General features: G+C 40.8%; 3 protein-coding genes across 16 annotated transcripts in view; 2 read left to right on the top strand and 1 right to left on the bottom strand.

The window, feature by feature from the left end:
* The window catches only part of LOC110990571 (transmembrane protein 184B-like), a 47,781-nt gene extending 40,293 nt beyond the window's left edge, over positions 1-7,488 (top strand). The window contains exons 6-7 of the mRNA XM_087138913.1: positions 433-662; positions 1,397-7,488. Coding sequence (XP_086995039.1) covers positions 433-662; positions 1,397-1,699 — 533 coding nt within the window. The 3' untranslated portion in view covers positions 1,700-7,488. The remainder of the gene's footprint in view (positions 1-432; positions 663-1,396) is intronic.
* bud31 (BUD31 homolog) lies at positions 7,189-11,079 on the bottom strand. The gene is made up of 4 exons (XM_022255627.2): positions 10,864-11,079; positions 9,178-9,300; positions 8,547-8,713; positions 7,189-8,143 (listed from the first exon to the last, which is right to left on the bottom strand). The coding sequence occupies exons 1-4, from the start codon at positions 10,955-10,957 to the stop codon at positions 8,093-8,095; spliced, it is 435 nt and encodes a 144-aa protein (XP_022111319.1). The 5' UTR covers positions 10,958-11,079; the 3' UTR covers positions 7,189-8,092.
* Positions 11,080-11,367: 288 nt separating this feature from the next.
* LOC110990573 (uncharacterized) overlaps positions 11,368-15,416 on the top strand; it is a 43,709-nt gene continuing 39,660 nt past the window's right edge. For 10 of the 14 annotated variants that reach the window (XR_015425838.1, XR_015425841.1, XR_015425843.1 and 7 more), the window contains exons 1-3: positions 11,368-11,504; positions 13,341-13,477; positions 14,490-14,626. The gene's annotated coding sequence lies outside the window, so the exon portion shown is untranslated. The remainder of the gene's footprint in view (positions 11,505-13,340; positions 13,478-14,489; positions 14,627-15,416) is intronic. The other 4 variants (XR_015425844.1, XR_015425845.1, XR_015425846.1 and 1 more) reach the window with 4 other exon arrangements.

Below are 15,416 nucleotides of genomic sequence, written 5' to 3' on the forward strand. Positions count from 1 at the left end.
TCAATTAAACAGAAGTGCACACTGCTCTGTAGGAAAAGGTCTGTTTATGCACAACTGTGGAACTACGTCAAGCATGCATGGATCTGTTTAATTGCGCTTTGCCCACGCCGTCACAACCAAATCTTGGAACTCCTTCTTGTCACTATGATCATTCAGAACTATCTTCTGTTCCTCAACAAATATTGATCAATCCAGTGAAGTCTGCCGTCTTCAAATGCTTAAGCTGTTTAATTGTCTTGTAGTTAACAAAGTTGACTAATGAGCACCAGACACAAATTGTTGCAGGAATGGATGCTGGCTGTGTACATTATTGTCATTCGGTCGTGCTGAAGTACACTGTACGTACTAGCACCTGTACATGTAGGAGGATTCTTTACAGCTGCAATAACATTGACATGCTCTGTCCTCCGTCCTCCTGTAATTGTCTCACAGGTGTTCTCCTGGCCATTCTGGAGCTTGGTGGAGCCATCACCCCTCTGGTAGTGGAGGGGGGCAGGGAGACTGTCCAGGCAGGCACTGTCTCTGCCGGATACCAGAACTTCCTGGTCTGCGTGGAGATGTTCTTTGCCGCCATTGGGCTCCATCTAGCATTCCCATACTCCACCTACGAGCAGTGCACACTTCTATCGGATGGCCAGCCTGGTAGGCAGTCAACCATGCAGGTGAGATTGATCAAACCCTGGTTCACATCACAGCATCTCTGATCCAGTATTAGCTGAATTCGGCTCCAACGTTTTGAGCTTTTGTGTCACCAGTCTTGTCCAAATGCTTCAGAGAAATTTTCCATGGGTTGTTTTACTTGAAAAAGTCTTTCTAGTTTCAAACTGTGACAGGTTCATCTTATGGAAGTGTTTCAGCATAAAAGGCATGTCAAGCTGAAATTTGAGGAATACTGTAAAGATGTGTGACTCCTGTGGGTGATGCGCAGACCCACTTCTCAAAATGCATCATGCTTATCGTACACGTACATGTACATCTTCAGACTTTCATGTGAATGCACAAAACTTCAGTGGCATTAACCTCTCATCTAGATCTAGTAAAGATCATGCAGGGTTATTTTTGAAGGGCTGCTGTTGATGTGATAGCAGATTTATTATAAATTTACAAGCTACCCTTGTGAGTCTGTAGGAGCTGTGGCAGTCTTTTAGTTCATAAAACCAAACAACTTTCTCTACAGAATGACATTTTAAATGTCAAGGAAACTGTCATATTTTAGTACTGGAAAAGTCGTGGAAATTGGTTTCCACATTTCTCTGTGAACCCTGCTTTTAAGCAACTAATCTTTCTGATATAAATGTTTTCATTGGGGGTAATAAACTTCAAAACTTTCAGAAAATGTTAAACCAAACAGATACAGAAACATTGAAGTGTTTCATGTGAATCATGTTTATCACAGAGTATCTCCAGCAACCTGAAGGACACGGTCAACCCCAGGGACATGTTCCAGGACACCATTCACAACTTCTCACCGGCCTACCAGACATACATGCAGCAGGGCACCACGGATGACAGTGAGACGGCAGGACGGCGCAACGGCGATGCGGGCCCAAGGGGCTACAAGGGCAGCATCAACTCCAAAGGGGGAGGGAGCGGAGTCGGAGGGAGTGTACTGGGAGGGGGTATCCGCCTGCCCAGGTTCAACAGCAAGGCCAACCAGAATGAGAAGTCAGGCCTTCTGAGTTCGGATGATGAGTTTTGATTCTGCTAGTGGGGTTTAAATGGTAACAAGACCAGGAGAAATATGTACTGGTGTGGGATGTTGGGATGGTAAATACATTGTTGTGTAATTTAACTTGTTTAATTTGTTGCTGGGGAAGCCATTCATGTTCAAGTCACTCTGTGTTGAAGGCAGGGAGTGTTGCTCGTCCCCTTCAAGTAACATACATGTATGAGATAAATCTCTGAAAGATTAGAAGCAAAAACCTCTCATTGGACAAGCCCATCACATATTTTTTGGTTGACCAGGACTAATATATGAACATCCGGTAGTTACAATAAAGCACAGAAAGACAACATCCCGCCGAGCCGTAAATACATGTACATGTATATGTACATGTAGAACTTAATAAAATGTTTTGATTGTCTTGTAAATAACATTTTTCTATAAATCGACATAAGTGTTTGGAAATTACATGTAAGCACAATCTACTTATTTGCTCCTGGAAATTCCTGGGAAAATTAACCATTGCTGTATGTTGGCATGAATGTGGTAAAATAATACGAAGAGCATGGTCAAAGCTATCAGCTCCTCCTAAATTGCACTGACGGTCTTTATGTGAACTGGCAAGCTCTAAAATATTGTCAACTGCGAACATCCGAAATGGCCCATTTGTAACAACGGTAAACGATAACAGGGAAATTACAGGTTTCCTCACAGCATTTTATTTTCTTTCTGTCATTAACAATAAAGAAAATTCTCGAGTATGGTACAACCAACAGAAATAACAACGAATCGTGTGTCAGTTGAGTATGGATAAGGTCACTTAAGACAAGTTGTCAAAATGGAGACTTGCTCTTCTTTCAACACCTGATTCATTGAGGATGAAAGACATCAATTAAGATGATGCTTTTATCAAAAATGGAGATTTTTGTTTGTGATGGGTATCACAGAAAAACTTGTGGTAGGTGAATTATATGTAATTGCTTGTTTGGCGATGGTGTTTAATTTTTTTCTAATGACATTAACGATAACTTTGATAAATGTCACAAGTTCTAATGAATCTGAAATATGTAAATTGGCCATTGAAGGAATAATTGGATGAACTGGCTCCTATTGAACTTGAGTTGTGCAGTTTGAATGCTTTAAGTGTTGATGATCTTGAGAAACTATGAATTTGTTTTTCATTTTATGGTTTTCATCTTGATAGAGAGTCCTGTTGTTAATTGAAAAATGAAGGACTTAAATTGCAAGAAATAATATGTGCCACGGGTTTAAATTATATTTCGGCATTTTACGTGTACTTAAATCTCCCCTGAACAGTTAACTGTTGTGTCTACTGCTTTCCTCAAACCTGAGGAAATAAAAGGTTTTTTAGGGATTTTTTGTGTTTTTTTCCCCAAAGTCACAAAGTAGGTGTGCTTCACAGTGCAACTGACTGCCTCACCATTGAATGTACGTGTAGATCAGAAGATCTCTGCAAAGTGCACAACAAAGATATTGAATCCTCACAGCCATCACTTCAAGAGTTTTCTCTTTTATTTGGTTTTCCCCTCGGAAACAATGAAGCACACAGTCAAAGCTGTAGATGTGAAGAGGTGATGAGTGTATTTCAGCCAGACAGGGATAAGACCCTACTGTGCAACAGATCGATTCTGACAGTTTGTAGATTGATGTAAATATCTTGATGTACTTAAAAATGTAGTTACAAATGTTTGGAAACGGGGTTGGCAAAGTGGCTGAACTCCTCGTGTTCTGTAAACAACATGTTTGTAGATTGTTTTGTTAGATGAAAGAACAATAGTGTAACATAATGTACAGAGACTTTGATATATCTGTACATAGGAAGAGTACATAGAAGAACTTTATGTACAAGTAACTCACTCGCTGGAGGAAATGAGCAACGGTCCTCACTCAAGGAAATGCCAGTCTAGGTTTTTTTTCCCGTCCTTTTTTCCCCCCATCAATCCTATGACATCGTCTTTAGTCTGTCTTAAGTCTGGACGCTACTGACGTTTTACATGTGCTTAGCTAGTCTGGGTGTACCGCAGGCTTACTGATGAGTCACTGGGAACAGTGGAGCACAGGAACTAAGATACCCCACAGTCATGACAAGGGTCGGCATGCACATGCTTTAGAAAGTGACTGGAAAATGACGAGGAGAGGTGGAGTTCGGTAAAGCTTTCTCTGCTTTCAGCCGATCTCTGACCAACACCTCCGAATGATGGAGAAGAAATTCAGTCAAATATCAAAATTTCAACAGCTTGAATTCTTTGGGATATTGGATATGAACCAAGAAAAATGTTAAGGATATACAGTCAAAATCCGAAGGAAGAGAGTAATTTAGGTACACGTAGCTATAGAAATGAACCACCAGTAGTTTACAGACTCTAGTGTACATTTGTACATGTCCACTGTTGTAAATAGGTGAATTAAATAGCTGAAAGTAACTGTACCTCAGTTGTACCTGAGATGGAAATCATGTTTTAGATGACAGATGTGGCGATCTTCATGTACATACCTGTTTGTGTTCATACATGTAGGTTTATGTGTGTGAGACCTTGATGCATAGTTAGTAAACAGCTGTGTTAATATGCAATGTGTATAGATGACTGTGCTATAAATTTTAAGTGAAGTAATTGCATTTTGAATTGAATTCTTTTTCCCACAAGGATTCTATTCATCGACCTTTCACCTTTTCTTTCAATTCACCCTCAATATACTCACCAAGTGCTAATTGTGCTCTGCTTTGACCCCAATCCCTCAACTGTGAACATTCTTGCAAGCTACTTAATCTACTGATTCTCGTTTCTTTTCTGTTTTATATAACATGGAAAAAATGAGTTTTCATTTCCCCATACTGATATACTCCAAACCAAACTTTCATTCATGCTGATAATTAATGTTAATAACTATGCAGTTACTAGACATTTGCTGCAGATGTTCGCGGTCAAATTCAGTGCAGATTTCACCAACTTGAAAGGAGAAAAAGTCTGGGTATTTCCACAATGTAGAGACTTGGGGCCAAGAAAACATCAGGAGTATTGTACATACGTCTGCCTATGCAGAAAAGTTGTGTGCACACACGCACAAGTAATGCTTATTATGCCATGCCACAAATCACACCAGTTCGCATGGCGACTGGCCCTAGTGATGTCACTGATTGAGTCAAGTTTGTTAGAGCGCAGTGCATGGACCAAACATAAACTACAGAGGGCAGTTTTCAGCTTATGCGTGAAGGTGGCTGGTTTGCAGTCCTGTAGACATAGGCTGCCTGAGAATAGGTGCTGCTGGATGTAACACATGCACCTATATGGAAGTCACTGTCTGCCTGTGGTAGGCAGTCAATTCCGAAACAACCTTCAATAGAAAGGTAAAAAAGGCAGTGGACTTGGAGACGGGAAACTAGACCTCATATCACAATACTTTATGTAGACAGTATCTGCATAACCTCTGAAAGTCGTACACATTGCCGTGTGTGCATGGTGACAGATCAATGAAGTCTGGTTTCTCCAGTCTAGAGGTACTCCCAACACATACTGAAAACAGTACGTATATGCAGATGTAAATGTAAATGAAGTTGACCCCACATCAGAGGTGAGAAGATCATGTCATTTCTGAGTGGAAATCATTTTTTTTTTCACTGTAGGTCCGTTTGAGATGTATTTTTTTTTCTTCTTTTTTGTTTGGAGGACAAAATGTCCAATATTGTCTGGCACTGTAGTTAACTCCTATGAAATTTGAGGTCAGAGTAATTAGTTTGATTCTTTGAAATTAAACTTGAATCCAGGTGAAATTACTCGAAGGCCATCATTATCTGTTTATAAACAAAATAATGCTTGTATTTGCCAAAGACAATTATGAATTAACTATATCAAAAGAAATAATTGTATAAGAAATTCAGTGAAACTATTTAAAATGTCGAGTATTTCTTAGTCAAAGTGTACACAAGATCTAGTTGTAATAAGTCAAATGTAAATTTAGATTTTAAATCTGTGTTTATTTTGGTGATAAAAGTAAGAGTTTTCTATTTACATTACAGTTTAGCACAACAGAAATGTTTGTTTACCATACTTGCCAACCCTTTTGATATGAGGCAACAAAAGGGGTACCCAGTTCAGGTTCAATCCAGTGTATCCTACCTCTCTTCACTTGTTTTGATCTTTTTTCTTCCTGTTGCTGAGGATACAGGAAAGAGTTCCATGAAGCAGCGCCGTTCTTTTAAAAATAGCTCCATGAAGCAGCGCCGTTCTTTTAAAAATAGCCGGCAAGGGGCATGCCCCCCAAACCCTGAAAGAGCTCTGTGCATCCCCGAGTAAGGGTGCATTACTTTGTGGTGTGACTGACTATACAGTATCTCAGTGTAGGTGTTAATTTGTCTGCCTCTAGTTGGCTAACCTGCTAGATGGTCCTCAATAAAAACTACCCTTTTGATTTTGCACATATGTTGGCTTGCATGGTTAACTGGTTAACTACATGTGTAGCAAAACACACATTGCAAAAAGCACATGAAGTTACACCATGGAATGATATTAATTTTATGTGACACTGATGTCATTGTATCCATGTGAATGAAAATGTGGCATAATTACTCGTCAGGACTGCATTGAAAGGAAAAGGATGACAGGTGATGTTCCATAATGTAATTTTTGCTCAGATTGAGTGACAAGATTTTGTTAACTCGTCATGCTCCCCAAAGATATTTTTGTTGTGGAGATATTCTCACATTAGGTTCAAAGAAATTGTGGTGAAAGAGAGAGCGAGCAGTGCTGTGTGCTTTTATCCATGAAAGGTCATTCCATTTCCTGTTTTTACAGTTCTATATTTCCAGTAGCATGTATGCAAAACACTCTCCCCAATCTAAGCCGAAATTGGTAAGTTTTGAATTTTGAAATTATTGTACCAACTAACAGATTGTTCAAAGTCCTCAAACTGACCTGGAGTTTTTTTTTGGTAAGAGTTGCATACCGAGTGTAACTGAGTTCATATGGATTGTGTGCTGTAGCTTCACTAGGAAGGTTGTAAACATTTTCCAACTTTGGTTTTAGGATTCCATCAGCAATAGTGGAGTTGACCTCACAAAGATGGGTTTATGAATTGTAACTGCACTAAATTTACCAGCTTCAATTAACCCGGTAGCAGATTTGTTTTATTTTCCTTACTTTTGTTGGTCACGTTTCATCACAGTTCATCACGAAATCACTGCACGTTTTACGTTTGGGTAGTTCCAGAAATTAGGGGTTTGTCCTTTTTTTTTGTCCTTGTCACATCTGAAATATGATTTTTTAAGTTCAAAACACATTTTCTAATTTACAAGAGTGATGAATTAATGCAAATCACCTGCCAAACAAATAGTAGTAGTTTGAAATCAATTCCGGTGATATTTCCATGTCAAATAACAAAGGTCAGAAGTAACAGTGACACGAAAATGTCATACTTTTGGACCTCTAATTTCTGGAATTACCCCCTTTACAGTTAAACTGACTCATTGAGTGCATCTATTGACAGACCTCACACTTTGTTTCAGAAAGTATTTTCATCTGTAATTTATTGAACCGTTGTATATAAATATTTTCTGTGGAGTTTTGCAGAATTTATGCACCACAGTCACTTTTGGACTAAACCGAATGTTAGTCGTAACAAATCCAGGCAACCTGCCTCTTTCCAACAAAACCAACTTTTTTATACAACTGACTTCCAAACTTCCTATGTAAAAAATGGAAATTATGCACCACCCAAACTGTCGGGGGAAAAAACTTTCTGTTCTTCATAGACAGAATCATAGTATTTATGAATAAATGTGAATTGCATGCAGCTACATGTATTAGCAACATCTGGTTTTATTTGTCCATTTCTTTGGTTAACTTTCACGTGACCTAACTGTTATACATATAGTAACAATGTTAATCTGAGGGTAGAACAGTAAAGTACATACTTGTAACAATGCCAACGCCATTTCCCATGAAAAAAATCTTAGAAAAAAGTATAGTATAATCAATTTTAAAGACACTCAAATAGTAACTTAAATGCTCAAATTATTACATACCTGTAGACCCAAAACTTAATGAAGTTACGCTTTATTTGTATGTGCACTTTCCTACGGCGGCTGGACAGGTTGTATCCCACCTCACGGGTATAGGGAAACTGTACGTGTAAAATGAAGCGTGACGTCCGTACGTTACAGGTCTATTAACAATTACAAGTTATGTCGCCACAAAAATACAGAGGAGTTTATTGCGATCTGTGGCATCGGTGATATTTCCAAGTAGTTTATAGACATTAGACAGTTTCAGTGGAGGGATGTACAGGTCTTAGCCATCTGTGCCGAGGGCAGCACAACCACAGATGACAAGTTCGCCAATTCCTGGTGGGAACTGTCCAGAGTATTCAGAGTTACTTGCAAGTCCATTTCCCGGGTGTTGTCGTGGCTGTTGGCTAGCCGGAGCATCCTCTACAGCCACAGTGAACACACTCTACAATACGGCCCTTCAAAGACAAACGACAACCATGGCAATTAGAATATTATCATGTGGGCGGCAAACAACACTGATATTGAAGGACACCTAAACTCAAACGACATTTTTGGCTTACGAGTTTTTGGTAAGTGCCTTTGCACCCTCAGAGAGCAGGATTTGTGATTCTCTTCATTATGCCAAACAGTGCACTCGGAATAGCTGATGTAACAATCTACCTTCACCACAGCCCTGCCCTAACTTTGAGGGTTACTGATACATGTAGCTACATCAATAACTAGAAAAAAACATAGTTGGCCTAGAATTGTCATTCCGTCTACTCTAGCTGGAAGCAATTGTCCATGTTGCATTGAAATTGAAGGATGCAGGCCTCTGTGATCCAAATCAACAGATCTTTGTGCTTATGACATTCTCACCTCTTCCAGTTTGCTCTTGGGGACGCGGCATATGCAGTTGGTGCCAAAGTTGGTGTCTCTAGCCTGAATGCAGCGCAGACAGCACAGGTTCTCATAGCCTTGCTTCTTCCATTTGGCTATCAGGTTCTTGTCGGCGAAACCCTCTTTGATGCAGTAATCGTACAGCTCTGCCAACGGTAAGACAAATTACAGGAAATATATCAAATTGCAAGTAGAGGGGCCTCAGTAATGTAGAAAATGCTGGAAGAGAACTAGTGCTGGGCAATTTTTTTTCAGGAGAGAAAGTTCGAAAACCACATGAGTAAGTACATGTACAGGTAGCTAGTCGGGCTTTAGAGAAAGAATAATGCATGCAGCAGGTGGCACAACAGCTTTGCTTGCCTCGTCATAAAAGGTCAATTAACCCAGTCCGATTGGGGCTTCCATCGGCTGCCTTTGTTAAAGGCACTCATTGGTACATGTACGTGTAGATAGCAGGGGCAGATTTTTGGTGGTCATAAATGTTTTGGTTGTGTCTCGTCTGTGAATTTCAGTTGGGCAAGAGTCACTTGTTTCTGTGGTACCCACATCCCCATTCAAACAGAGGGAAGCAATTCTTGGTTTTGAGCACCAAAACACACTCCAGGCTTACCACGACTAATGGCTTTTCTCTTATAGAAGAGGTCGTACACATAGCGGGACTTCTGGTGATGTATCTTGAAGACAGGCCACAAGGATTCAACCTTACGTTTCCCTTCATGGGTCTCTGTTTCAGCTGCAGGACAGAAAGTGTGAATAATACAAAGTCCACAAACATTCCGTTAGTCCCGTCAATTACCTTCAACTACCCACTGAAATGTCTTTTTGTTTGGAAAATAATGCCTTATGTGTGGGGCCCCACCAAAAGTCACCATAATTCCCGCAGTAAGTACATGTACTTTGACCACAATTTGTTCTTCAATAAACTAGTTTTTTATGCCTTCATCTCGCTAGCTGAAAGTTTGACTAATATACTACATAGAATAGTATTATCAAGTACATCAGATGTAACCAAAGCAACAGGAACGACGTTCCCAAAGAGTTGGATCGGTTGTAGTAAAACTTATGTCAGCAAAATTTGCACAAGTACATTGCAAATGTCATCCACTGGGTATCGGTAATGCCTTACATGTACTTCTGAAAAAGCTGCCAGTTAATGTCTCTCGAATGAGGAATTGTTGTTTGCATTAATTGCTTTGGTGTAGTGATGCAGTTTCAGAAAAAACAAACACATGTATTTGCCATAGCTCAATTTTCCATCACTGTCTCTTTTTCTTTCTCCTAGTTTTTAATTTTTGTCAATTTCATTTCAAGTTACAGTGAGGCATGACTTCTTATTCTTTAAATAAGTCATATAAGCATTAATACGAGTAACTGATCTGATTTTTACAAAAAAAAAGCTCTCTCTGAGTGTATTTTTGAAAAAAACAAATTGCAAAATACAGTGCCCCTGAATCCATGCCCATCGTCGGCAATGCAAATCGTAAAATATAAGGTGCGCAGTGCTTTTTCAGGCTCCGTATTTTTGATAACGCCCTCAGTAGTTGGCTAAAGTTGCCCGAAGTCATCACACTAAGTCAGTGAACAGTGATCATTTATTCATTTTCTAGACAATGTTTTGTCTGTAAAGTAAAACATTATGTTCCGCAGACATTTTCCCGAATTCTCACTGAAAAAGCTTTTAATTCGTGCATACATGCAGAAATAAAAATGTTGAAGAGATGATTGATCATTGACAGTAAATTAATGTCTGTGCATAATTTCATTCAAGAGTTTCATGAGCAGAAAGTTGAGTGCACGAATATTTGTATTCGCAAATTTAGGGTACTCCATGATACGTGACTAGCCATACCGTGGCTGTACTAGATTTGATTTGACACTTTATAAATACACTACTCCAAAAAAGTTAAGGACCATTTTTTATTTTGCTTTTTACTTTTACTTTTTTGTTTACTTTTTTATATGAGATATTTTACTTCTGAAAATGTGCATTTAATGTTTTGATGAAACAAAAGACTATGAGAAGTAATGTCAGACAGAATCCTCTGTCATGTCTGTATTGCACAATTTGTCAACAATTCTGCCAATCTATCGGCCAATATCCTTTTCTTTCTTATCAAGCTTATGGTAGTAAAGCTAAAGATTTTACAAAGCATCCACCACACCAATTGTGTACAGTGATCAGGCATGTCAGGCGATCAACATGATCGAACAGATCGACCGATGCCGATCGCACCCATACCCTAAATCAAAAATGTCCACATCGATACGGTTGACTCGGTATGTTCGGCGAGCTTACCCTCTCTCATTTTCTGCTCAATTTCTTCGAGTGTTGGTTCAATTAACTCCCATCCTTCGGGTGGTGCTTTTCTAGATCGCTTTACTTTAGGCATGTTTCCTTTTAATATGAATTTGAGAAACAAAATACAGGAAAACTCGGAACGTTTCAACACGTCAAATGTGATTTTTTTTTTCACAGATTTGAAAAGATTGCGCCACCAAGTGTTAAATGTTTGTCATGCATCATGCACCAATCAGGTCTAGAGGGCGCTATAAGATTTCATTAATGTAAAGTAGAGGGCGCCCTCTAAAAACCTTCTTTGCGCTTGATAGAGGGCGGTATTTCAAAATATCAACAGCAATATTAATGGGGCCGGGGCGCTTTTTCTGAAATCAAGAGATTTTCCATCAATAGGGGGCGCTGTTTGTCAAATTATCGGCGGTCTTATCGACTCAACAGAGGGCGCCATTTATTAACTGCAAATCTTTTTTATCAACAGGGGCGCTGTTTCTTAAATCAACAGAGGGCGCTGTTTCTTACTCGGTAATTGGCGCCCTCATTGAAGGGATGCTTCATGCATGCAGCACTCCGTTGATTTGGCCTTGGAAAGGAAGCATTTATTAGTGTATTTTATGTACCCAAATGGAAGATTTGTGAACGTAAGTATACGTATTATTCCTAATGGCATCCCTACTCGACAAGCATTTCATTTATGGGACCCCATCCATAACCATTTCCTTCCTGTTATATCTTTACTTGGCTCTACTGAGTGGAGCGATTTTGAACGGGATCGTCAGGATCAGTCACGCTCCGGCTCCACGCCTGTACAAAGACTAGATAGAGTCACGATCGTAGGTCAACTCGCCCCCTAGCCAACTTGCCCCTTACCAGCACGCCCCTAAAGGGTGCACTGCCCAATTCAGGGGAAATTCTTTGGCAGGCCGAGGCGCTCAAAAAGTACCCCTACAGTTTATTTGGAAAAGGGGAGATTGTGTGGCCCAAAAATTCGTGCGATTGTGAAAGAATGGCCCAGAATGAACTCCCTAGATTCAAGGGCTCCCATCCCAGGGCAAAGCATAGAAAAACGCCATTGAAAAATTGTCCCAAGAGCCTGAAAAGGTGGAGGGATGTCATTTGAAAAATTGCCTCTGACAGACTTGGGAACGTTCACTTTTTGGAAGGTGAGTTTGTTTTGGGTGGATAATTAAAGATTTCATTGGTTAACCTACTAAAAATTGAAAATCAATTGAGAGCTGAATGACCCCACAACACTTTGTTTTTGTTTGAGAGGCCTGAGGGACTTCGGTTGCCCGCACCGGGGCTGCAAACGTGGTCGATTTGACATTGTCTTCAATGGAGCTTCAATTAGTTCAGTGCACCCTATATTTCAAAATGGTGGCTTCCATGGGGGCTTGGTGGTGGAGATTTAAAAGTGGTTTCTGCTGTTTCCATTCATCTTAACTAGGGTTTGGAGACAGGACGAGGTTCTGGTAGACAGTTTTTTGATCTGTTACAAACTCAGTGGTGTTTTTTTTACAGTACTTCACAGGTATAAAGAGTTTACAGTATGCAGTGTCTATGTACAGTTTGTACCAGTGCCTTGTAACACATACTGAAACCAGACTTTAAACTTTTCAAACTTTTCCTTCAAACTTTTCAACCAGTCAAACTCTCCGGCATGGGCTTTCATTTCTTTGATCCGTTCAAAATGGATGAAGACGATATTGAAATGTGGTGTGAGAAGATAAAGAATAAAATCTCGAAAAAGAGCCTATTTGAGCCAGCAACAGGCTGCACGGAGTGGATTGGCAACACTAAAGGGAAAAAGGGGAAAGGTGGAAATTATGGAAGGATGAATGTCCACCTTCCACTGACAGGATCAAATGCAAGCATGAGGATGAGTGTGCACAGACTGGCTTACATCGTACATACCAAGAATTTAACATCTCGGGGGTACGATGTGAGCCATATTTGCCACAATTCTTTGAGTGTGAATTGTGACCACCTGTCCCTGGAGCCCCGTGCAACTAATAATGCACGGAAAACCTGTAAGAGGAAAGGGGCATGCACGGGGCATGACAACTGTCCACCCTGCATGTTGGAGCATGGTTGAAGTAACTGATGTAAGTTGCTCCTGGACTAATCCAGAAAAGGGCAAGCCCTATCCCTAGCACTTTCAACCCTAGTTGACCGTAACCCTAATGCTTTCAACCCCTAGCGTGATGTAACCCTAACACTGTCAAACTTAAAAGTTGGCAGACTCTGTTCACTTTACACATTCATTGCACAGTAACTGTGCTCTGAGTAGACATTTTGGACATTTTCTTTGCGTTTGGATTCGTCGTTTGGCCCGGGATTCAATTGTCCTGGATTGTACATGGCCTGTGCAGTAAAGTAAGCATGGTATCTCTCCCCTCGACATTGTGCCCTACGCTTCTGATATCCTTTTGACTCAGCAGGCTTTCTGTGATAGTTTTGCTTTTTGTCCATTTCAGCGAGAGCATGTGCTGCTGGGGAGCCAATGCTTATTGGACATCCAGCTGCTTTGCATTTCTTTATGATGGAGTTTGCGTACCTGTTATTAACAAGGTCTACTGAGCTGTGATCTCTGGCTGCAGCATTCCTTGAAAAGGTGAGAGTACCTTTAGGATTGGTCATCCCAAAAGCATGATTCATGGCTTCACTCTTTTGGGTAGTCATACCATAGCTTGTTTTTTGTTAAGCCTCGTACCCGATTCGTTTTTCCACAAGTTTCTTGAGAAGGAACTCGTCGGCATTGGACAACTTCTGCTTTCCCCTTACATGTACATAGCGTGGCATGTAAGGGAATTTATAATTGCCTTTACAAATTTGTGAACCTTTTCGGCATAGACTTTGATTCCCCGCATAGCATTTTGGGATGGCGTTTGAAACCTTAGCTGCACACTTTTTCATTTTCTCAACATTTCCGTTACATTTTTGGAGGATTGCACTGGCTTCAGCTTGTGCCCGATGACTTACATCATCACCAAAACGATTTTTCAGTTGTTGTTTTTGTCTCTCGGTTCTATATTCACATTGGGGGAACATAGTTGTTCTGAAATTGGCATTACTGACAGCAGAACATAAAGACCTATTCAAATGAGGACAGTCCAGTTGCTCCACATGGTCCGTGTCGGTTCTGGTCCTCATGTGGGATTTTAAACTTTTAAATGCCCGTCTGCATCGGTGGTCACGCTGCTTACTAACAGGGACTCCTCACTTTGTAGCATTTTCGCAGCACATCTCAGTCCCCCTTCCTTCTCGTCTCCCATGTTAAATTCGGGACGGCGTGTAGCTGTGCACTTTGTTTTCTGCCCTTTTGCTCGCTGCATATCTCGACTCTTGCAGAGTTTGCTTTCGTGATGATACATGATCATGTACTTCGAGGAGTTGACATTTTCACAGACCGTGTCTCTGGTTTGTGTTGCTGGTACAAAGAGAGTTTGTTTCCGGGCATTTCTCAGTGGGTTGTTATACTGTCTGTCCATCTCAACAGCAACTGGACTCTCCCTCTCGAATCCCTGTAGTTCGTGGATGTCTTTCACAGTTCTCCTCTTTGCAGCCATGTCTTGCAGGTTCTCCCGAGTTATAATTTCACCGCATTTGTCTGCAATCTTTTGCAGTCCCCTACCTGAAGTAACAGTCGTGTCCATAGCTGCCAGGAGCCTTCTTGCACCTGCTGCTGCGATGCCAGTATTGTAGAGTCCAACCTGGAATGCCATGTTTGGAGTAGCAGTGCGTTGCCCAGGCCCCTTTTGAGGTATGTCGGTGTACAGTTTTTGTCTCTGTGTCATGAATCCGCACTTTTTGCAGTGCATCACTTCCGAAACAGCCAAGCCTCTGCATTCTTCTGCCTCTGGCATGAGTTCTGGTTGGCTGTCACACCCGAGATGCAGTCTTTGGTGGTCAAGTGTAGCCTGTGCACCCAACTGCAGTGCTGAGCGTAAACTCACAAAGTGATATCCTCCTGATTGATTTGTTCCATCCCTGGACTGGAGCTGGTCGAGTGCAGTAATTTCTGCAGTTTTCGGTCGGAGCAACATCACATTTCTACTGGCCTCTGCTGTTGGTAGCGCCTGGCAGAAAAACCCTCTTTCGTCTCTGCAAACAGCTAGCTCAAGCTGCTCAAACGTTGGTCGAACATACCGAGGCTTTTCTGTCTCCGTTGCATCCTCACTGGCACAGTGCAAAGTGTTGGGTGACAATTCATGCTTCTGTTTGTACCAAGTTCTTTTCTTCTTAAAAATTCCCTGTCTGACTCGACCCATAGTGTCAGAGACAATATTAAACGTTGGCTCAGTGGTTTTCTTCGGGTCACTTGAAATGATTTTGTCTTGAAATGACTGATATCATGCTTTTATTAATTTTGCCCCATAGTGATAGGGTGTTTTGTTTAAATTGGTTTCCAAGTGGCCAAGAGTGATCTGAGTTTCCAAGTGAAGATCACCTGATACGTCACAAGTGTTTCTGTGTGTGTCTCCTTATAAGTATGCCATTTGGACAGGCTGTTGTTCCCCTGGGGGCAATAGCCTGATTGTTTCTGTGTGTTG

Source organism: Acanthaster planci, linkage group LG07, assembly GCF_054643075.1.
Source record: "Acanthaster planci isolate LZ-2023a linkage group LG07, COTS_SCS, whole genome shotgun sequence".
Lineage (NCBI taxonomy): Eukaryota > Metazoa > Echinodermata > Asteroidea > Valvatida > Acanthasteridae > Acanthaster > Acanthaster planci.